This window comes from Gobio gobio (assembly GCF_949357685.1).
Source record: "Gobio gobio genome assembly, chromosome: 2".
NCBI classification, from domain to species: domain Eukaryota; kingdom Metazoa; phylum Chordata; class Actinopteri; order Cypriniformes; family Gobionidae; genus Gobio; species Gobio gobio.
Window position 1 is genome coordinate 71,413,729 of NC_137098.1, and position 25,110 is coordinate 71,438,838.

Genomic DNA, 25,110 nt, shown 5'->3' on the forward strand with positions numbered 1-25,110 from the left:
ATGCACCCATATTATTAATAAAAACAGGATATATGGTGAAACCTGAATGAAAGCATTCAAGATGTGCTCCACATCATTACTAGTAGATAAATACTAAACGCATATATATTTTTAAGATGATTAAGGTATATGTTTGAGCAAATATGTACTCTGCTGGATGCAGGCCAAACACTTCTAGCTTGAACTGTTATGTCAGTGAAATTGCATATGTGACGAACTCACAGCGCTTGGAAGATGAATCTAACGCCATTGAATAAGAACAGAAAGCACTGATGTCGGTCCTGCACCTAAATATGCTAATTTGCTCAGCATATTTTATTTTTTTATTTTTTTATTTTTTAATTCAGCGATCTGATAACACTGAACCAATCGCGATTTCAGCTTGACTTCAGTTCAACATGAAGCCCCGATTAAAAAGGTGCATGTTGCTTTAAAACCTGTGTTGTTTCCTTGCATTCGTAGGGAGAATGATAGAGTATAAATATGCTGTGCATATCTGTTCTGTTTCAGTTTTTCCTAACAAAATACTATCTATAACGGTAACCGGTGTCATGCGAATCATTTACGAGCACTATGGACACAAGCGAGTCACAACGAGAGATCACGTTGCACGAGCAGACCGGCAAACACCTGTGCGCGACTCACACGATGCATGTGTGTGCTCTATACAGACATACTTGCGACAAAGTTGAAAAGAGTAAGATACTACACCCAATCGCCATCGGAATGCATAACCATATGCATATCACTGTGATAAATGCTGATGTAGTGATGTCGCCAGAATGGTGATGAAAACCGCAGCCGTGTCTTTGATAACATGCCCAGATAGTCCTCCATGAAAGCGATTGATCTGAGTCTGACATGAGACTTGCTTTTGTTAGTGAAGCACTCGCGTCTGTTACTGTGGTAACCCATTGAACAGAATGATAGGCTGACGTGGACTAGAACGCTACTGTATGAACATTATTAGTTATCATAGAACCAACGATCGACCGCTACGAAACGCCCGGATCGTCAACTGATTTGTCGCATCGGCATGCGCGTGTTGTCGCATCGGCATCTGCGAACTCAAACATGTGTAAGTACGACCTTTATACAGAAAATATGAAGACGTGATTGGATAGAGATGAAGTTAATGAGTGACGAAGTGATTAAGTCTTCCTGGCAGAACTTAAGCTGAAGCTTCCATAACCGTTTTAATAAAAAAGGTTCTTTGCTCTCCAAGGGTTCTACATAGAACCTTTTTTTTGTAAAAGGTTCTATTGGCCAAGTATAGAACCCTAGGGTTCTATGTAGAACCTCAAGGAACCCTTTTTTTTAAGAGTGTAGTCTAAATCTTAAGTGTCAGTCTTAGAGATGATTTACGACACTTTGCTGGGATTTTGGATTGATGGATTTTGGATTTTGGATGATGTCATACACTGTAAAAAAAAAGGTTCTATATGGCACCAAAAATGGTTCTTGGCTCGTAATCATAGGTGAACCTTTTTAAGTGCTATATAGCACCATTTTTGGTGCTTCGGTGGTTCTTCAGCGGTTCTTCAGAGGTTCTTCACCGGTTCTTTGACTAAGGTGCTATATAGCACCGCTACCATATACAGAACATGTTAAGATATGGTGCTATATAGCACCAAAAGTGGTTCCTCTATGATTACGACAAAGAACCATTTTTGGTGCTATATATAACCTTTTTTTTTTTAGAGTGTAGGCATGAACCAATCACTGAATAGATTTTATTCTTTGTACTGATACACGCACATTATCTGATGAAAACAGTAAAAAAAACTGTAGAAAAAGTGTTTGCCAGTTAAAAAAAGATATGCCAGTCATGAAAAACAAACATATCCTTCACTCTTAATAATTGCTGCAGATGAAGTTGAGTGTGTTGTTTTCAGGACGGCTGATCCAGCGCTGATCTCCTCCAGACTGAACTGCTCCAGATCTCACTGCAGACTCACATTGATCTGAATCATCTTTATCCCAGTTCTGATAGCACACGGTCTCTCCGCTCACCCAGAACCAGAGTCCCACAGTGCAGGAGTGACGTAAACCCAACCACACTGAGCTGAGCTGCCTTTATCGAAAAAAAAATTACTCTGAACAACATCATTACGCAAATATTTTTCCATTACTGACAAGTAACAGTAGCCACGTTTACATGCGCACTTTTTTGTCACTCCGATTAAACTCATTCCGATTGAAAGATTCAGTGGACTGTTCACATGAGACGTTATCTAAACCGATCTGGTGTTTACATGTGCTGACTTTCAGACGGAATCATTTCGTAACATGCGCCCACCGTTTGTCTGCCATAATTCGTAACGTTGCCAGTTAACTTATACTGTGACGTTCGTTGAGCAATAGTTCTGTGTTGGTAATTTGTATATTTATTTATTTTTCTGTGGGCTGACATGCAGTAGTTTAACCTAATTTATGTCCTATACAATGGCTGTTTCAACAGCTGTGAATGATGAATGCGGACTCAAAATTAATTTAATTCATTTATTTTGAAAAACACAAAATTAAGAATAAAATGCACCCATATTATTAATAAAAACAGGATATATGGTGAAACCTGAATGAAAGCATTCAAGATGTGCTCCACATCATTACTAGTAGATAAATACTAAACGCATATATATTTTTAAGATGATTAAGGTAAGATACCATAATCACAAAGGTATAAATGTTAACAAAAGTAATTAAAGTAGACAGTGGGTAATGTTACTTAACCAATTTGAAGCAGTTGTTTAAATTTTTTTATATATACTGTATATAAAAAGTTGGGGACACTACATTTTTCAAAATTTTTCAACTAAATATCCAAATAAATCTAACTATTAAACTAAATTAACCATATAAACTAAATGACTGATCTAATTACTGATCTAAAGCCCACACTGTCACTGTATGATAATTGAAATGAACTGATGACATCACCGTTTTCTCCAGAATGGCTATACAGATTAATAAAATTATGCTGCATTATTTTCCTGTTTAACACTGTAAAGCTGCTTTGAAACAATCTACATTGTTAAAAGCGCTATATAAATAAAGTTGACTTGACTTGACTATGGGAAACAGAGAAATGCCGACATGTCCTCTCCAGCAGCTTGAATGTTTCCCGTTGCCATGTCAACTCTCAACGGCCACCTGGACATAGTTTTATAAAGCTATTTATTGTTTGTTGTAAAGTGTAAGAATCACCTCAGAAAAATAAATTATTCTGTCAGGCGCAGTTGAAGCCTAGGACAAACGCTGTCAAGATGAGATGCTATAGCCAGGCTATGTCTGTGTCATTATTCCAACATTATGTTCATAACATGTTACCAAATAAAAAGTTGAATACCTCAGAAAAATGTACTTTCCTCTCTTGTCAACATTAGCCTGGTGTGTATACCTCTTCAGTTGTGGAGGCGTGCGCTGTATATCACGTCACAGAAGGACATACACTCACAGTAATCGGATCAGGTCGTTTACATGGTGGAATTTTCAGTTTGATCGGTTCATGAAAAGGTTTATCCCACCCCTCTCAAACCCATTACAATTTCATTCGGTTTGGCCATTTTTATTCCATTTGGACTTTTAAACCGATTACAGTGCTCCATGTAAACGCACCTAGTGTCTGACTGTGCCACATACCAGGAAATATTTGTTTAGACAGTAAAACAAAGCCATGATTTCTGTTTATTCTCAGGTTGATTTGAATGGGGAATAGAGCATGAGCACATATTGTTATGTCACATGAAACTGCAGATCAATGTAAAACACAACATTTGATTATCTCTCCTCATTTGTGTTTTCTGCTGCTGGCTGCTGATGATGCATCAGTTTGTTTCTGGATTATACAGGTCTGAACACCCCAGGTCTGACATTATAGTCCATATTACTCATTAAGATTCAGAATATGTGTAGCCTATTATCTCAGCATTAACTTCTTGAGCAGTTTGAGCTCCAGTAGCTCGTCTGTTTGATCAGACCACATGGGCATCAATGAGCCTTGGACGCCCATGACCCTGTGGCCGGTTCTCCACTGGTCCTTCATGACCCTGTGGCCGGTTCTCCACTGGTCCTCCATGACCCTGTGGCCGGTTCTCCACTGGTCCTTCATGACCCTGTGGCCGGTTCTCCACTGGTCCTCCATGACCCTGTGGCCGGTTCTCCACTGGTCCTTCATGACCCTGTGGCCGGTTCTCCACTGGTCCTTCATGACCCTGTGGCCGGTTCTCCACTGGTCCTTCATGACCCTGTGGCCGGTTCTCCACTGGTCCTTCATGACCCTGTGGCCGGTTCTCCACTGGTCCTTCATGACCCTGTGGCCGGTTCTCCACTGGTCCTCCATGACCCTGTGGCCGGTTCTCCACTGGTCCTTCATGACCCTGTGGCCGGTTCTCCACTGGTCCTTCATGACCCTGTGGCCGGTTCTCCACTGGTCCTTCATGACCCTGTGGCCGGTTCTCCACTGGTCCTCCATGACCCTGTGGCCGGTTCTCCACTGGTCCTTCATGACCCTGTGGCCGGTTCTCCACTGGTCCTCCATGACCCTGTGGCCGGTTCTCCACTGGTCCTCCATGACCCTGTGGCCGGTTCTCCACTGGTCCTTCATGACCCTGTGGCCGGTTCTCCACTGGTCCTTCATGACCCTGTGGCCGGTTCTCCACTGGTCCTTCATGACCCTGTGGCCGGTTCTCCACTGGTCCTTCATGACCCTGTGGCCGGTTCTCCACTGGTCCTTCATGACCCTGTGGCCGGTTCTCCACTGGTCCTCCATGACCCTGTGGCCGGTTCTCCACTGGTCCTTCATGACCCTGTGGCCGGTTCTCCACTGGTCCTTCATGACCCTGTGGCCGGTTCTCCACTGGTCCTTCATGACCCTGTGGCCGGTTCTCCACTGGTCCTCCATGACCCTGTGGCCGGTTCTCCACTGGTCCTTCATGACCCTGTGGCCGGTTCTCCACTGGTCCTTCATGACCCTGTGGCCGGTTCTCCACTGGTCCTTCATGACCCTGAGGCCGGTTCTCCACTGGTCCTTCCTTGAGCACTTTTGATAGAGACTGACCACTGCAGACCGGGAACACCCCACAAGAGCTGCAGTTTTGGAGATGCTCTGACCCAGTCGTCCTTTTGAACAGGATGAAGATGTCTAAATATTTTGTTTTTCAAACAAACACAATCGACAATCAAACGCTGTCACGCTGTCATGTAGATCCAAAGCACAAGACGAAGCAGAAATCCAAAGAAACCTTTATTTTTAATCCACCAACTGAAATCCAGAAATTCACAGGAGAAAACTGCTCACACACAACTAAACATGACTAATACCAGACAAGAAGCTTACAGTTTAACACCTGAACAGAAGACACACATCAATCAGAAACCAGGATGACAAACAGAGGAGACAGAACTAATCAACAACCATAGATTAACAAGAAACTCAGACATGAACAGAAAACAAAAACAAAACACGACACAAATGTACAATTTACATATTTATTACATTTAATTGACAGTTAATTGTGACATCACTTCACTTCTGCCTTTAAGAATAAACCATATTTAATTCTGAGACATAATATAAAATACACAAAATAATTATTATTATGAAAAGCTGTTCTCACAGAATCACATTCAACCAGTTATTACTACAGATAATATTAGTGAAAACATAGAGACATAAACACACCAGATATGCAAAGAGATTCTTAAAACACACATATATTGTGTGAGTATTTAGACGTCTAAAGAACAGTAATCATTGCTGTCAGAAAACTTTGATAACATAATGTCATGATAATTAACATAAACTTCAATAAGACTTTTAAAACACAATAAGTAGATTAATTTAGAAATTACTAAAGAGCAAATCAAACAGATGAAAGTAAATAAGAAAAATAATGAGGAATGAAAACAGTGAATGTGAGTAAACACTCAAACATTCACATGTTTTCACTCATAATTTGTGCAGATGAAGTTGAGTTTGTGGCTTTCGGGAAGGCTGATCCAGCGCTGATCTCCTCCAGACTGAACTGCTCCTTTTCTCTTCTCGAGGCTGCAGTTTTCCGGTGTCACTCCGTTCCCTGGAGCCCAGTTCTGATAGCACACGATCTCTCCGCTCAGCCAGATCCACATGTTCATGATGCAGTAGTTGTGTAAACCCAACCACACCTCCTCAGTAGACGCCCCTTTAACCACATTCATCACACGACGCTGCATCTCGACTGAATGAACCGAGACCAGATCCACATGATTCTGTCTGCAGTATCTCAGAGCTTCAGACCACGTCCGGTTCTCTTTGATCAGAATCAGTTTATCTGGACACAAAACAAACCACAAGCAAAAACTAGAGAGAGACTGATCAAAAACAACATGCAGAACAAACACTGTGGAGGAATCTGGGTCAGTGTATATTTTGGCCATTTGATTTTCCTTATAGAAACGGGGATTAAAAAACAAAAAACGGCTCCTTTTTCGTTTTTTAAACAAAACGAAAAACAAGAATTCAGGTTGATTTTTCGTTTTTCTTTCAGAGGTGGAAAATTAATAAACGGCTTGAATATTCGATTTCTAGACGTGGGCGGGAATTATACACGCCTTTCTGCTGATTGGTCGGCCTAAGATCAAACAATCACATACACTTTGCATCAGCTGGGCATGGCAGGATATATGACGGCTGTCCACCCCGGTTGCCCAATGATTAAAAAATAATAATAATTAAGATATAAATTAATATAATTAGTTGTAAATTAAATATTTTAAACACTATTACAAAAAGGAAAAAAATAATGCATTGACTTGGGTATGTTGGGCCTATAACGTTCACACAAGAACTGTCCTTCTGACTGACAACCGGAGAACAACAGTTCACACAGTTCCAATAGCCTAAGTTGCAATGAGTTAAATAAACTAAAGCAGATAAACACGCCAAGAGTCAAGCACAGACCAGTAGGCCTAGTGAAGTGTTCAGGAAATACACAGATGTTATAGCTACCTTTTGTTTTTGAGTTTATCTTTAATAGTGAGTGTTAATTGATGTCAAGCAAAACGGTGTGTGTTATTTTCTCTGCCAAGTAAACTTCCAAAGCACATCATCTGCGTTCTCTCCGCGCTGTCCTGTGTGTCCCGCAGCTTTCACACCGATTGTGAGAGTTGGCCATCCAAACAAAACAGGCCAAAGAAGTGTATGGGAGATGCGAGGTAGCCTACATTCATTTATTAAATAAACACTTACAATAGCCTAGCCTATGTCTCTTTTACATGCGTATAGCCATAAGTGGATTTTAAATTTACAAGGACCCCATAGCCTAATTATAACAGTGATTCAGCCCAAAATTAATGTGGGTGGAGCAATAAACACAATATGTTTTTTTTGTGTGTGTGTGTGTGTGTGTGTGTGTGTGTGTGTGTGTGTGTGTGTGTGTGTGTGTGTGTGTGTGTGTGTGTGCAAATGGCCTCCATCCTATGATTTTTGTATTAATAGCCTGCAACTTTTATAATCGACCGTTGCTATTTGCCAGAAAATAAGTCGCACCTGAGTGTCACACCTGGTCATGTTGAGAGAGACGCGCGCGTTGCATCATTGTTAAAACTGCACTTTATTATTAGCCTACATTGAGAATTAGTATAAAATAGGCTACCAGTAAATAAAATAGCTACAACAACACCACAGGCTATACGCATTCTACTTGCCCAAAATACCTATTGTAACCATTGACCATTGTACAAAAGACCAATTAAAGCAGAATATTTTAAATGTTTGGCTGTCTGTGTTTTATTTTGATAATAATGTGAGGCGCCGGCACCAAATTAGATGTTTTCCTCAGCAGGGGAAATAACTTCGCCTAATACTGTCATCATCATAGGCTACAGATGAGTATGCCATCCTGATCATCATTGAAACAGTAAAATGTGCAATTTTATTTGGGCACATTTAAAATTACTACAAAGTCCTGCCTTTAAAAATAAATAAAATAGGATGCGCTGTGTACGCCTCGGTCTCCTTGAACATCTGACGCACACCACAAACATGAAACAAAACAGCCTACAGCGAACGAGTCTACTTTTAAAAGTCAACATTTCGAGTATTTGATGTTAAATGCATTATTTAGTCACTTTGGAATAAATCACAGCATGTTTCATGATAATAAAAAACGTGAAGGAAAATACGGTATGATATAGCAAATTCAGGGACCCCCTGACACTTTGCTGGTCTAAAGCCGCTGGTCTACACAGGAGAAAGCCCTGTCTAGGCTCTGCCCCAGGACGTGTTGTGTCGAGCCATTTGTTAGTCTGGTGGTTTCATGTGAAAGAGATGAAATGCAAGTTGCAATAAACGCGTTGTTGTGAACTTCAGTTGTTTCTTGAAGTATGGAGACCAGGAGACGTCGGATCAAGACAGAAGTGATTCTTTTAATGAGAACTCTCTGTGCTGCAGGTTGTCCGAAAACAGTCTGATTTAACAGTACAAAATAAGGCAATTTATCTACATTTCAGGGGGAGGGGTTATACAGCAGAGGAGGAGACACTCAAACAAAGGAATGCATATGTTGTGTAGGTAAAGGACACACCCCAAACATTCCTGTCTCATCAGCCGTAATTCAATCAGCATAACAGTGTCATTCAAATGCATAGATGCCAGTGTTTCCCCTAGAATTTTTTCCAGCAGCGGTGCTGTTACGTGCAGGAGGTTGTTACCAAGCCGCTCGTCGGGGGATCCGGGGGCATGCACCTCCGGAATAAAAAAAAAAAAAAAACTTAAACCATGACTTCTGGCAAGTTTTGTGGATGGAAATAGACATTTTGAACATTAAAATCCAAATTAAGCTTTTCATTAGATTAAAATGTGACTAGCTTATAGCCTATTTTACTTCAATAACCTGCAGGGACGTGCAGAAAGTTCCTAAGGGGCAAGGGCTCGAATGTAAGAAAGGGGCAATATGTAAAAAAAACCCACAAAAAAACCCCAAAGTGTTTGGATACTATTTTATGTTTTTGCAAAAAGTCTCATGCTGATCAAGCCTGCATTTATTTAATCAAAAATACCAGAAAAAACAGTAGCCTAATATTGTGAAATATTATTACATGATGTTTTTTTTTACCTTAAGTTTTTATTAATCAAATATATATATTGTTGTTTTGATTCACATTATGGCTCAATCGTCACCAAGTTTATTAGATGCTGCCCCTTTAAGACGCAGATCTAAAATCATTCTCCCTTTTACGCCCATTTAAGTTAACTGTGTTTAAGTGAATACTCTCCAAGCCTGTCATTTTGAGATATAGGCTATTTTGTTGTGTATTTGATGGTTTAGTCGCGCACATGAAGCATATGTGCAAGTCGGTCCGTTTCGCAGCGTGCGTACACACACACACACACACACACACCCGCCTTGAACTTGGAAACAGCGTCTATTGCGCGGATTATTGTGCTTTTAATTTAATCAAACACGTTCTGCAATTTAGCCAAAGTGGAGAGTGCATTTGACAACAATCACGGATTGTGCTGAATCTGACGTTAAATGCATGTTTGGGCAGAAATGACAGCGCGCGCTGTGAAGGGAAGGAAGTTGTGCTAGACGATGCGCGAGCATAGCTTATAATAGTTTTACCTCATATCTTCTTTTTTTAATCCTTGGAAGCGAAAATAAGATTAATATCACAGCCCTGTGATATTGTGAAAGTGTAAGCAGACTACATTTTTGTTTAGTTCTCTGGCCATCGTCAATCTCTCTCTCTCTCTCTCTCTCCTTTACAGTGTGTAAGTGATATTACTGATCATGTGAAGATTTTGCAGCCGCTGTGAATACATTGTAGGGGAAACACTGGATGCTAATCCAATCACTCAGGCAGTATTGCTCTAAACTTGTCATGGTAAATAGTCAGGAAAGTGCATAGAGACAAAATACTTAATGTCTCAACCACTTACACAGCCTGAAGTAATCTCCTTAGAATCTCCTCAAGTTTACTTCAAAATGTAAAACACAAATATAGATAATGTTTTCAGTTATATTCTATTACATTTGAACCTAGATATAACAATGTATAAATTTGTAATTCAACAGCGTCAAGAATACGCATTTGCTAGCATTTGCCTATTAATTTTTTAACAAGCGGATGCAAATTTGTAAAATAATCTTATGCAACTCATGTCGTAGGCTAAATTACAAGTGTTCTGAAGGTAGGCTATAGCTTCTGTAGGGTTTGCTGGGGAGCAACAAACCGAAATGGCAAATGAAAATCTTGTGTTGGAGTCCTGTGTGTGTGTGCAGCAGCTCGCTCCCCGCACAAGCGCATTCTTTGAGATATCAATTATAATAAATGTTAATAAAAAAAATTTTTAACATCTGTTGTTCTCTGGTTGTCACTTAGTCAGAATGACAGTTCTTGCGTGAACGTTATAGGCCATAGGCTATGTCAACGCATGATTCTTTGCTTTTTGTAGGCCTATTAGTGTTTAAACTATTTAATTTACAACTAATGAATTTATATCTAAATCTATTTATTTTTATTAGTGTTTAAAATAGCCAATTTAATTTACAACTAATTAATTCATATCTTAATTTATTTATTTTTACTGGGCAACCAGGGTAGGCTATGACAGCCGTCATATAGGCCTATCCTGCCATGTCCAGCTGATGCAAAGTGTAGGACTATGTGAATTTCTATCTACACAGAAGAAAGCCCTGTCTAGGCTCTGCCCCGGTACATGATGTGTCGAGCCATTCATTAGTCTGGTTGTTTGAAGAATAAAAGATTAAATGTAGCTGCAATAAACGCGTTAAGAATCTGTACAGTTGTAGCAGCGCAGGACTTTTATTCTGCTGTGCGGAACTGAGGAAGAACAGATGATGGAATAGTTTGATCTTCGGCCGACCAATCAGCAGAAAGGGGCGTATAATTCCCGCCCACATCTAGAAATCGAATATTCAAGCCGTTTATTATTTTTTCTACTTCTGAACAAAAAACGAAGTTTAAAAAAAGAAAAAGGAGCAGTTTTTTGTTTTTTAATACCCGTTTCTATAAGGAAAATCAAATGGCCAAAATATACACTGACCAATCTGTCATGTCAGACATGTAGCGTGAACTTTAAGATATCTGGAGCTGATGATGGACTGTGTGTGATTTGAGAGGATCTGCTCACCTTCATGACACACAAAAGGACATTGGCTGTCACAAGAGACGTCATTCCATTGTGCCAGAGAGTTCGGTTCAATCCCTGCACAGTTTTCATCACCTCTAGCATTATCAGGTTGACCAGACCTCCAGTCTCTGAATGAGGAGTTGCTCTGATCTGACCACTGCCATGAGTCTCTGGCTCTGAACAGACCAATCCAGATCCATGATCCAGATAAATGAAGATCTCTAATGAAATCCGCAACCTGTTGACTCTCATTCTGGTTCCTCACACTGACCAGATCAATGTGATTCTGTCTGCAGTAACTCTGAGCGTCTCTCCAGTTCTTCATCTGATTGACAAAGACGAGTCCTGTGCTCACTTTAAGAAAAACACATGGAAACAGATTCAGAGTCAGTTTGTTCATTATTCTTACACTGATTTATGGTTTGGATGTGAATAAGAGCAGCGGTGGAGCATCAGAAACACGTGTCATTTAAAGACTTTAGGGGCCCTATCTTGCACCCAGCGCAATTGACTTTGTACACCGACGCATGTGTCATTCCTATTTTGCACCCGCGCAAAGCGCGCTTTTCCCTCCACAGAAGCACATCGCTAAACTAGTGAATGAACTTGCGCTACCTGGGCGGTTCAGCGCAAAAAAGGAGGCGTGTTCCGGCGCAAACAATCCCTGGTGCTATTTTGCTGTTCCATTAAACAATTGCGCCACTGACCAGAAAAAACCTAGTCTAAAGTCAGTGGCGCGTTGCGCGTTGTTCATTATGCTATTTTAAGGGCGCATGCTTGACCATAATGTATAGCGTGCACAACGCGCATACACTTTGCTCATGTAATCCACAGATGCAACAGTTATTTTTGCAAATCATAAATTGTTACACTAAAAAAATATTAACACATGAGATGACGGAAATCATTGTGGTGTGCCACGAAGATGTGAAAAAAAAGGCATAAATCTAGCTTACAAATGATTCAGGCTAATTGTAATAATTAAGGATAAGACCTGTTTGCCCAATAGTGGCAAGACATATATGTATATAAGGACATCTGACAAATTGGTTTGTCCGTCAAGAACCAGGAAAAAAAATCGACTGAAAAACTGAAAAAACTGAAAGAAAAAAAAGACTGTGAAATCACCTTTACCATAATGTACAACATTACAACTTCACTTCTCTGTCTTTCACTGCTCTTACAAGAACATCAGTCTCCTCGGCTGTGAACCGCTCCTGGCGTGCGCCTGGTAAATACGCCATAATAATAGCAATCCATAATGGAACTTGCGCACCTGCTTTTAAAGGGAATGTTGGATGACGCTTGGATTGGTTTATTCACGTTACGCCCAAACCACACCTATGAATAATGAAGCTACTTCAGACCAACCCATTTTAGATTTGCGCTGGGCGCAAGAGCCATTTATCCCGCCGGGAAAATAGCAACAGCGCCGAGACCCGCCCACAAAGTTACTTGCGCTTCGCGTTTTGACACTTGCGTTTCAGATCGTTAAAATAGGGCCCTAGAAGTTAATGAGATAATGAAGTGATTATTGTCCTTTTTTTGCTGCTGCAACTTTGTCTTTATAAAGCGCATTTGTTATGGAAAAATAAATTATGATCACTGTTTCATATAGCATTATTAATATAGTTAATGTTCTATTAATGTGACATTATTAATATAGTTAATGTTCTATTAATTTGACATTATTAATATAGTTAATATTCTATTAATGTGACATTATTAATATAGTTAATGTTCTATTAATTTGACATTATTAATATAGTTAATGTTCTATTAATGTGACATTATTAATATAGTTAATGTTCTATTAATGTGACATTATTAATATAGTTAATGTTCTATTAATGTGACATTATTAATATAGTTAATGTTCTATTAATGTGACATTATTAATATAGTTAATGCTCTATTAATGTGACATTATTAATATAGTTAATGTTCTATTAATGTGACATTATTAATATAGTTAATGTTCTATTAATGTGACATTATTAATATAGTTAATGTTCTATTAATGTGACATCATTAATATAGTTAATGTTCTATTAATGTGACATTATTAATATAGTTAATGTTCTATTAATGTGACATTATTAATATAGTTAATGTTCTATTAATGTGACATTATTAATATAGTTAATGTTCTATTAATGTGACATTATTAATATAGTTAATGTTCTATTAATGTGACATTATTAATATAGTTAATGCTCTATTAATGTGACATTATTAATATAGTTAATGTTCTATTAATGTGACATTATTAATATAGTTAATGTTCTATTAATGTGACATTATTAATATAGTTAATGTTCTATTAATGTGACATTATTAATAGAGTTAATGTTCTATTAATGTGGCATTATTAATAGAGTTAATGTTCTAATAATTTGACATTATTAATATAGTTAATGTTCTATTAATGTGACATTATTAATATAGTTAATGTTCTATTAATGTGACATTATTAATGGAGTTAATGTTCTATTAATGTGACATTATTAATATAGTTAATGTTCTATTAATGTGACATTATTAATATAGTTAATGTTCTATTAATGTGACATTATTAATATAGTTAATGTTCTATTAATGTGACATTATTAATATAGTTAATGTTCTATTAATGTGACATTATTAATATAGTTAATGTTCTATTAATGTGACATTATTAATATAGTTAATGTTCTATTAATGTGACATTATTAATATAGTTAATGCTCTATTAATGTGACATTATTAATATAGTTAATGTTCTATTAATGTGACATTATTAATATAGTTAATGTTCTATTAATGTGACATTATTAATATAGTTAATGTTCTATTAATGTGACATCATTAATATAGTTAATGTTCTATTAATGTGACATTATTAATATAGTTAATGTTCTATTAATGTGACATTATTAATATAGTTAATGTTCTATTAATGTGACATTATTAATATAGTTAATGTTCTATTAATGTGACATTATTAATATAGTTAATGTTCTATTAATGTGACATTATTAATATAGTTAATGCTCTATTAATGTGACATTATTAATATAGTTAATGTTCTATTAATGTGACATTATTAATATAGTTAATGTTCTATTAATGTGACATTGTTCTATTAATGTGACATTATTAATATAGTTAATGTTCTATTAATGTGACATTATTAATATAGTTAATGTTCTATTAATTTGGCATTATTAATATAGTTAATGTTCTATTAATGTGACATTGTTCTATTAATGTGACATTATTAATATAGTTAATGTTCTATTAATGTGACATTATTAATATAGGTAATGTTCTATTAATGTGACATTATTAATATAGTTAATGTTCTATTAATGTGACATTATTAATATAGTTAATGTCCTATTAATGTGACATTATTAATATAATTAATGTTCTATTAATGTGACATTATTAATATAGTTAATGTTCTATTAATGTGACATTATTAATATAGTTAATGTTCTATTAATGTGACATTATTAATATAGTTAATGTTCTATTAATGTGACATTATTAATATAGTTAATGTTCTATTAATGTGACATTATTAATATAGTTAATGTTCTATTAATGTGACATTATTAATATAGTTAATGTTCTATTAATGTGGCATTATTAATAGAGTTAATGTTCTAATAATTTGACATTATTAATATAGTTAATGTCCTATTAATGTGACATTATTAATATAATTAATGTTGTATTAATGTGACATTATTAATATAGTTATTGTTCTATTAATGTGGCATTATTAATAGAGTTAATGTTCAAATAATTTGACATTATTAATATAGTTAATGTCCTATTAATGTGACATTATTAATATAATTAATGTTCTATTAATGTGACATTATTAATATAGTTAATGTTCTATTAATGTGACATTATTAATATAGTTAATGTTCTATTAATGTGACATTATTAATATAGTTAATGTTCTATTAATGTGACATTATTAATATAGTTAATGTGACATTATTCATATAGTTAATGTTCTATTAATTTGACATTATTAATATAGTTCATGTTCTAATAATTTGACATTATTAATATAGTTAATGTTCTATTAATGTGACATTATTAATATAGTTAATGTTCTATTAATGTGACATTATTCATATAGTTAATGTTCTAATAATTTGACATTATTAATATAGTTAATGTTCTATTAATGTAACATTATTAATATAGTTAATGTTCTATTAATGTGACATTATTAATATAGTTAATGTTCTATTAATGTGACATTATTAATGGAGTTAATGTTCTATTAATGTGACATTATTAATATAGTTAATGTTCTATTAATTTGACATTATTAATATAGATAATGTTCTATTAATGTGACATTATTAATATAGTTAATGTTCTATTAATGTGACATTATTAATATAGTTAATGTTCTATTAATGTGACATTATTAATATAGTTAATGTTCTAATAAAAGCGTCTAACTGACGCTATGGGGAACGCCCTCGGCGTGACTGGTGTCTGAAGCTACTATCGAATCACGGCAAAGTCTTTGACCGACGTCAGCCCATGACGTCATCAACGTGCGACCCGGAAGTATAAAAGGGCGCCGTGCCAACACATACACATCTTCTCGTCTGAAGGGACTGTATGGCAGATAGGCCCTGAAGCATGGCAACGCGACGCAGCGCTCGTTCCCTGTTCTCAGGGAACAGAGGTTACATACGTAACCTTAGACGTTCCCTTTCGAAAGGGAACTCTCGCTGCGTCTAGCTGACGCTATGGGGAACGATATACCAACGCCGCCATGCTGAGGGGAGTGTCTGCCCATTGGCAGTGACAACTGTCAACTCAAGTAATTCATAGAAAAACCTGAGCGATTCCCCCTCAGGTCCTGGGCTGACAGTGACAGCACTCCCTACGGTCATAGCCCAAGCTATACAACTAAACGGAACCCTAACGCACTGCGTGGAGTTCCATCTAGACCGCTCGAAGGCCGGGGACCACTACTTCCAAAGAAGGGGTCCCTTCAAGGGAATGTGGCTAGGGGACCCGAAGGAACCCCAGCCAGTCACTACTAGGGAAAAAGTTCTCCCGAGTGCCACCAGGGAGGCCTGACCTGGTGCCTTAAGTGTTATGGACACTTCGGTTTAGCCAACCCTGTCTGTTCAAAACAGAGCCTCTGGATGGTGCCCAAAGGGCGTCCAAGCTAAGGGACTGAAACACAGGCAGTCTTACTTAGCCCGGAACTCAGAGACGGGTTATCCAAGAGAGCAACACTCAGCGTAGTGCTTTTCAACCCTTGCTATCGAGGGGAGTCTGCCTGCTCAAATCAAGGATCTACCAGGTGCTTGTGTTTCAAAGCAGTAGGGAGGCTGAAAGGGCCTAAGGACTGATCTAACAGGGAGGCCTCATGAGAGGCCTACGACCGTCTGACCAGGCTCAGGCGGCTGAGCACTCATAGACGACCCTCATTGAGGGGAGCAGCTGAGCCTGCCTGGCGAGTAACCTTCAGCTATAGGCCCAACTACCACAAGTTCTCACAGAGAGGCTCGGGCTCGGGACTCCGTGCTCAGGGAGGCCTTAGTGAGGCCTACTACCTGACAGCAATACCGCCTGCTGAGGTTACCCTTGTTTTCTCAAGGAGGCCTAATGGAGGCCTACTACTTGACAGTCAAGCTACGCAGGCTAGTCGGGCATCCTGTTTAAGGAACCCGTCCTCAAGGGAGGCCTATTAAGGCCTACTACCTGATAACCAGCCTTTAGGGAGGCCTGGAGAGGCCTACTACCTGATTGCAATACGTGCTAAATGACTTGGTCCCAGGAACACCTTAGGGAGGCCTGATGGGGCCTACTACCTCGTTCGAGTGACCACCATCTGGGACTCGACAGTCAAGCTACGCAGGCTTTTCGAGCATCCTGATTAAGGAACTCGCCCTCAAGGGAGGCCTATTAAGGCCTACTACCTGATAAGCAGCCTTTAGGGAGGCCTGGAGAGGCCTGCTACCTGTTTGCAATGCGTGCTAACTGTTTAAGATGACTGGACCCCAGGAACACCTTAGGGAGGCCTGATGAGGCCTACTACCTTGTTCGAGTCAGGGAGGCCTATTAAGGCCTAGAATTAACAGCAGGCTTTCAGGGAGGCCTGATGAGGCCTACAACCTGCCTCTGAGAGCGACCACAATCTGGGAACTCACCCTCAGGAAAGCCTAGTAAGGTCTTAGAGTTAACAGCAGGCCTTTCAGGGAGGCCTGATGAGGCCTACAACCTGCTTCTGGTAGTGATCACAACCTGAGAGCTCACCCTCAAGGAGGCCTAGTAAGGCCTTACACCTACCAGCGGGCCTTCGGGGAGGCCTGATGAGGCCTACAACCTGATAGCCTCCAGGCTAGCTGTCCTGATGCGCACATCGGTACATACCTCCAGTGAGGCCTGTTTGAGGCCTTCCAACTGATAATGCGCCTTGTTCAAGAGGCCTACTGAGGCCTACAATTGACAGCCGACCTTCAGGAGAGCGTATTTACCCCTATTTAACCTGATAGCCAGCTAGGCTAGTAGTACCTTGATGCTTAAGCATTGTCACCTGCCTTACTAGAGGCCTGATAAGGCCTACCACTGTCACCGTTTACTCTTGAGAACGGTGCAATCCTTCCTGCTAACTGGGACAGCCATATTTGAAAAATGTGGGTTGTAGTAATATTAGACCCTACGGCTCGTTTTCATGGAGGCCTGCTGAGGCCTAACACATGATAGCTACCCATTACTATGGGGACCCGTTCCAGGGAGGCTTGTAGAAGCCTACAAGCTGTACGAGTTTCGCAAAAAACGAGAAATAACTGCCAGACAAATAAACTGACTGCTATTAAAACCAACGACTCTCAATGAGAGGAGGCCTCCGATCTAAGTACAACAAAAAAGGTGACGGTGCCTCAGCAACGCGTCTCCTTCATCCACATACCAACTGACGCCGTAGCGCTCAGTTGTAACAGAGACAAACTAATCCAACCTGAAGTGGCTTAGGGAACCGAAGACACATAGTAACCCTAGGCGGTAGACAAACACTACATTCTATCAGAAAAGTGTGCTACCGCCTAGTAATCCGCAAACATTTCAAAGAAAAGAGCGGCGGCCTAAACACTACTCTCAAAATGAGAGGAGGCCCATCTTCTGATAACCATAAGCGGTGGCCTATCTGGCGCCATCTTGACCAACCAGGGAAAGCCAACACACGCTCACATACACAGCCCAGAGAATGGTGCTGTGTTAAAGCCTAACTAAGCAGGGGAATAGACAGTTCTCTCTGATGAATACCCAACTCTATACAGGAACCTGGGGTCTGTAAGAAATACATATTTTTAGTATAACACACAAAAATGACCACTCTCACCTGCGGCATGCTGAGCGAAGACTCATTGTGCAGTTCTCACCACCATGTTCTACCGCCCTTGAATGCCTGAAAGGGGCGTTCTCACTGAGCAAGTCCGGGCGGACCATCAGAACAAAGTTCTACTCACCATAGGCCCGCCTCAGGCCTGATGTAAGAAGCGCCTGGGTAAAAGTCATAAAAAGACATTAAAAAGGAAAAAGGAGAGGGCTATGATGTAATCGCCCTCAAGAGAAGTGATCCATCACCAACGCCTTCCTTTTTCTCGCGGGAATCCCATCTCCTCTGTACCCTGCTCCTCCAAGGATGGGGGGGGGTTTGGGGGCACGAGAGGAGACGCTAGCACTCTGGTCCTGCCTACGGTCCTCAGACCGTGAAGGACCAGGTCCCGCCTGCCTGGGTGGGGGCGCGGATCTCAGCGGTATGCATGTTTTATTCTTAAATGCCGCTGAGCGCGCCTTTGCCTCCCTGAACTTTCCAACCACCGCCTCCACGGAGGTGCCGAAAAGTTCAGTAGGCGAAACCGGCGAATCGAAGAAAAAACCCTTTTTTCTCTCTCCACCGATATCAGCCAGGCCCAACCACAGATGCCTCTCCGTAACCACCATAGCCGCCATAGAGCGGCCGATAGCAGCAGCAGTCTAGTCCGGAGAGACAGATCTGTGGTGCGGCGCAGCTCAGCAACCGCCTCAGGGGACAGCCCGGCCCCCTGGTCGAGATCCTCCAGCAGGTCCGCCTGGTACGCCTGAAACACCGCCATGGTGTGAAAAGCAGCACCAGCCTGACCCGCTGCCGTGTATGCCCCTGCCATTAAAGCACAACGTGATTTAGAAAGGCAGAGTTTGAGCTCTTCAGTGTTGATGCCCACGAAATGCGAGAAAAGTTCGCAAACTTTCCTCGCCAGTCGGTAGCCTCACCACATATCCATATTCCCCTATCCCCTCGACATCAGCGAAGTTAAAACGCTGATGTTGATGAACATTGGGTAGAATATGGATTCTTCCATGCCCTCTCGATCTCTGTAAGAAGATCAAGAAGGAATGGAAGGCTCATCTGAGCTGATGGTTTATGGCCAAGGAGAAATCGATCGTGCAATTTATCACGAGCGATCTCTCCTCTAACGCGCCAACATGGCAGCAGCAGCCTGCCCGCAGCACGTTCCATAACATTCATCAGCTCAGCATACACGGTCAAGGTGGCTGAGAGGATTCATACCACTCTCACCAGCCATCCCTAAGAGCACTTGCTGTTTAGTCTCGTTAGCCGCCAGATCGTCGCGACGATCGGCGAGCTGCATCTGAGAACCCATGATGTATGCCAACGCTCAGCCTCAGCTTGAGCGGGACAGCATCATCCAGTCCCAGATGCCAAACTTTCTTCCCTCAGGAAAAAAGCCAGACTAGAGTGGAGCATTCTCAGATTGAAAACCGCTCACACTCACACACAAACAACTTCAAATGAACTTGACTGTGCATGCTCTTGATCCCAGGCAGTAAATACACACTCGTGTGTATTAATAATTGAATTTGTTTTACCTTAACTCGTATAGCAGTTCAAACAGACAGTCCCTGAAGACGAGAAAGATGTGTATGTGTTGGCACGGCGCCCTTTTATACTTCCGGGTCGCATGTTGATGACGTCATGGGCTGACGTCGGTCAAAGACTTTGCCGTGATTCGATAGTAGCTTCAGACACCAGTCACGCCGAGGGCGTTCCCCATAGCGTCAGCTAGACGCAGCAAGAGTTCCCTTTCGAAAGGGAACTTATCATTGCATCTAAACCAACAACATGTTTATTAGATCCAATACCCACTAAACTACTGAAAGAGTTGTTACCTGTAGTGGAAGAGCCTCTTCTCAATATTATTAACTCGTCTTTATCTTTAGGTCATGTTCCAAGAATATTCAAGTTGGCAGTCATAAAACCTCTCATTAAGAAGCCACAATTAGATCATAATAACCTAGCAAATTACAGACCAATTTCAAATCTTCCATTCATGTCTAAAATACTAGAAAAAGTTTTGTCCGCTCAATTGTGCTCTTTCTTGCAAGAAAATGATATCTATGAAAAATTTCAATCAGGATTCAGGCCGCATCATAGCACAGAAACTGCACTCGTTAAAATCACAAATGATTTACTTCTAGCTTCTGACCAAGGCTGTATCTCAATACTAGTTCTACTCGATCTTAGTGCTGCGTTTGATACTATAGATCATAAAATACTATTAGATCGACTTCAAAATTACACTGGTGTTCAGGGACAGGCATTAAACTGGTTTAGATCGTACTTATCAGACCGCTACCATTTTGTCTGTCTAAATGGGGAAAAATCAAAGATAACGTCAGTAGACTATGGGGTGCCGCAAGGATCCGTGCTAGGCGCTCTGCTATTCTCAATATATATGCTGCCACTTGGTAATATTATAAGAAAACATGGAATTAATTTGTAGTTGCTTCTGAAGTGGAGATTTCGGACTTGGAGAGAAAAGTCATTTTGAGAAAACGGGTCACATAAATTTGCATTAGCCAATGAGATTGCGCATTTAGAGTTAAATCACCCCTTTTACTTTCACGATTGGTTGCTGATAAAAAGGAGATGACCATATTTGGATCCGACAGCATTGTACAGAAGAGCGAGAGCTTTGTGTTGATGATGACAGGGTGCAGACAGCGATCGCTTGCGATTGCATTTAGAATGTAAACTTTTGATGAATTTATGAGAAATCTACAGACGCAAACAGGAAGTAAAACTCCCATTGATCTTTCTCCATAAGGATTTAGATTATCAGCCATAATGTCTAAAACATCTGAGGTAGACTGACCACGAGTTGTGAAACGAAAGTTTCTGCTTCTGTAGCTAGAGGTCTGTAAGAAAAACTACACTACCCACAGTCCTAAGCTTAACAGTCCGAGCTCACTCACGTTGGGCTTGTAGCCGAGCCCGTTTGCTGGCATTAGGAGGAGGGCTGCTGTCTTGACGGCGCTTAAAAAATTGCCGGATATCCATTTTTGAATCTTGGTTGCGTCCCCGTTCATGAATGATTCGTTCATTTTGAACGAATCTTTAATATGACTCGGGTCTACCGAGTTGTCTCAGAGAGTGATTCGTTCATTTTGTGTTGACCGCGCATGCGGATTACGCAACATATGGGTTCTGATTCTGAATCGACAGGTGAGATCCGAGTCTTTTGTTCTTCCTGTCAGTCCCATAGAGACGGAAAGAGAAAAGATTAGTTCATTTTGCTGAACGAGACTCAAAGATCCGAGTCAGTAAAATGATCCGAACTTCCCACTACTCACACTGACAGTTGCAGCGCAATATGAAAGACTTCGTCTAACTGTGATTGGTCCAACTCGCTGTTACCATAGAAACGTTTACCGTACCCACGAACAGCTGTAGCTGACTAGCAAAGGGAGCTTGTTGTCACAAACTTTCAGTGGTTTAAATACTAGAGAATGCATATAATTACATTCAGTTATTTATCTGATAATAATGTATCCTGAATTTTACTTGTAGGCCTACATTGGCTAATGGGAAAAGGAAAAGGAAAAGGTGACTTGTTGAGTCAGTGGCATGAATCTAACCGTGAACCAAATTAACCCCAAAAACATAAAGTTTAGTACTGTTTTCCGAGCTCACTCACGTTGGGCTTGTAGCCGAGCCCGTTTGCTGGCATTAGGAGGAGGGCTGCTGTCTTGACGGCGCTTAAAAAATTCCCGGATATCCATTTTTGAATCTTGGTTGCATCAACTTGCGTGTCGTTCATGAATGATTCGTTCATTTTGAATATTTAATATGACTCGGGACTACAGAGTTGTCTCAGAGAGTGATTCGTTCATTTTGTGTTGACCGCGCATGCGGATTACGCAACATATGGGTTCTTGATTCTGAATCGACAGGTGAGATCCGAGTCTTTTGTTCTTCCTGTCAGTCCCATAGAGACGGAAAGAGAAAAGATTAGTTAATTTTGCTGAACGAGACTCAAAGATCCGAGTCAGTGAAATGATCCGAACTTCCCTCTACTCACACTGACAGTTGCAGCGCAAAATGAAAGACTTCGTCTAACTGTACAACAAACAACCAATGAAAATGAACAATATGAAACTAAAACGACATAAGCTTAATTTAAAATGGCTTAGGAACTGTAGGCTATTTAGAGGTGGATAAACTCAATTTAGAGGTGGATAAACGCATTTTGGAGGCGGGTAAACGCTATTTCCGAATTTTGGGAGGTGCGTAAACGGCGTTTACGTGCGTTAAGCCTCCACTACATCCCTGACTGTTATGCTGATGACACTCAATTATATATTTCATCACGACCAGATGAAAATGCTAAATTATCTAAACTGACAGCGTGTGTTGAAGATATTAAATACTGGATGACGTGTAATTTTCTGCTATTGAATTCAGATAAAACGGAGGTATTACTTATTGGTCCAAAAAACTGCCCACAAAACCTCTCACAATACAACTTTAACTTGGAAGGATGTCCTGTCACTTTATCCACTACAGTAAAAGACCTGGGTGTTATATTAGACCTCAACTTGTCTTTCGAAAATCATATTTCATATGTTACAAGAACGGCATTTTTCCACCTTAGAAACATTGCTAAGCTACGTAACATGCTATCTATTTCTGATGCAGAAAAGTTAGTTCATGCATTCATGACCTCGAGACTAGATTACTGTACTATTTTCATTCATTTTTGTTAGCGTAAACAAAAACAAAAACATTTTAGGAAAATCAACATCAGTTTTTGAAGTCAGTTTATGTGATGATCTCTCAAATGTTCTGTTGTATTGACAATTCAGCATTCAAGATGACTTTGGGAAATCAGTGAATGAAAACAGAGAAAAATAACTGCAGAAGTGAAGGATATGAGTGAAAGAAAAAATATTTTTGGTTCTCAAACCATTTAATCTTAACTTGGATTTTCTGAGTAAACAAGACATTGTCTGTGAACAGATTACTAGATTTTTACAATTAAATTGAGAGAAAAAATAGTGTTGGTTGGAGCAACTGTTGGATTTTACAGTGTGGTCTCTCCGAAATTGCCTACCCTGCCTTTAATTTATAAGTTAATAATAAAGTGTTAGTAGAAAACATTCTGGAGCCGTTGTATTTGGTATATGGTGCATCTATAAATGAATGATTGTTGTAATTTTAAATAGTTTCACTCACTGTTGTTGCAGATGAAATGACGAGTCTCACTACAGGTCAAATCATGAAACTGTCCATTGCACATCATTCCACAATCATCATTTCTGCCTTCAGGTTGTCCAGGTCCCCAGTTCAGATAAAGTGCAGGATCACCTGAAGACCACTGCCATTTATCAACACCCGTATTATGCAGCCCAATCCAGACATTCTGAACACCTCCATCATTCACACTCTTCTTCAGCTCGTTCATGTCGTTCATGTTGTCAACGGTGGCCAGATCTGTGTAATTCTCTCTGCAGTATCTCTGAGCTTCAGTCCAGGTCTTGTTCACATTTATAAAGTGATACTGACGCTGAACACATTCAGATACGGAGCAGAGAGCTGTGAAAGAGAGGGTTTGATTTAATGCTTTTCATAACAGGGTCAAACCTGATGAAACTATAAACCATAAATAAAACAACACACACACTCACCAATGAGAAGAAGAACGACATATAGAGTCCGGTCCATTTCTGAGGAAGAAACACATTGAAAAACTCATCTTAGAGTAAAACATGATCATGTAATAAAAATAAATAAAACATTGGCAGTTTTAGCAATCATTCAGACAATATTAACATCTCAAAGTCTAATTGTGTCTGAAGAATGAACATGTGAGTTGTTCTTACTTTAGAGGTTGTGTGTTTCTGTCCTGAGTCTGATGTTTCTGTCTGCAGCTTTAAACTACGAGATTATTATATCTGCTCTCATCCCTCAGGGCATCACATCATTTGTGTATTTCTCTAGAAACCCCTTTTTCATATTCACTTCCTCTATATTTGTGTTTGTCCCTTGTTTCTCTATATTTGCATATTGCATCTGTGTCAGTCAGTATTAGTATATATGGACCATAATCAAACAATTATGAACATTCACAATTTATATTTTAACTTTAATAACTAAACAGCTGCTTTAAAGATATTGCTGGACTGCATAACTCGTGTTACATCCCTTCATCTGGACATGTCTAGGCCTGTCCACACACACTTGTGATCTTTGCACTTCATAATTTGTCTGCTTACGTGACATTTTTCCTTGTATTTGGTCCAAGTGTTGAAGTGGACATGAAGACCGCAAGAGTGTGTAGAACTTCTGATGACCCAATGGGACACACATCATGTTCATGCACACACTCTCTAGTGGCCAAGACTGCGAGTGTGTGTGTTTGGACAGGCCCAGTGTTTGTGTTTCTCTGTTCTGGGACACTTTTTATCTGTTGCTGTTTAAACTGAGGGTTGAGTTCATTAGTGAAGACGGTGATACTGGTCACTGAGAGCCTTTAAAAACCCTCCGTCTGAAGCTCCGTCAAAGAGAAAGAGATGTGTGTGAGATGAAGGTGTGAGTTCAACTCTTGAGAGAGTTTTCATTTTTAAGAATTAGTCTTTTTGTGGAAATTCTGTTT

The 25,110-nt window shown here is 39.7% G+C and overlaps 2 protein-coding genes across 2 annotated transcripts in view; one reads left to right on the forward strand and one right to left on the reverse strand.

The window, feature by feature from the left end:
* LOC307120795 (C-type mannose receptor 2-like) overlaps nt 1-25,110 on the forward strand; it is a 313,286-nt gene that overhangs the window by 222,393 nt on the left and 65,783 nt on the right. The window lies entirely within an intron of this gene.
* On the reverse strand, nt 5,234-24,411 carry LOC307120779 (macrophage mannose receptor 1-like). Its single transcript, XM_079807954.1, has 5 exons — nt 24,338-24,411; nt 24,143-24,181; nt 23,691-24,050; nt 11,138-11,491; nt 5,234-6,311 (listed from the first exon to the last, which is right to left on the reverse strand). Exons 2-5 carry the CDS (start codon nt 24,177-24,179, stop codon nt 5,947-5,949), a joined length of 1,116 nt encoding a protein of 371 aa, XP_079664080.1. The 5' UTR covers nt 24,180-24,181; nt 24,338-24,411; the 3' UTR covers nt 5,234-5,946.

Excerpts from the sequence above, each read along its gene's own strand:
- LOC307120779 (XM_079807954.1), bottom strand. The coding sequence starts at position 24,179 with ATGGACCGGACTCTATATGTCGTTCTTCTTCTCATTG. Across the intron at positions 24,051-24,142 it reads TGTCGTTCTTCTTCTCATTG|CTCTCTGCTCCGTATCTGAA; the intron begins GTGAGTGTGTGT and ends TCTCTTTCACAG. Across the intron at positions 11,492-23,690 it reads TCATTTCATCTGCAACAACA|TGAGCACAGGACTCGTCTTT; the intron begins GTGAGTGAAACT and ends TTTTTCTTAAAG.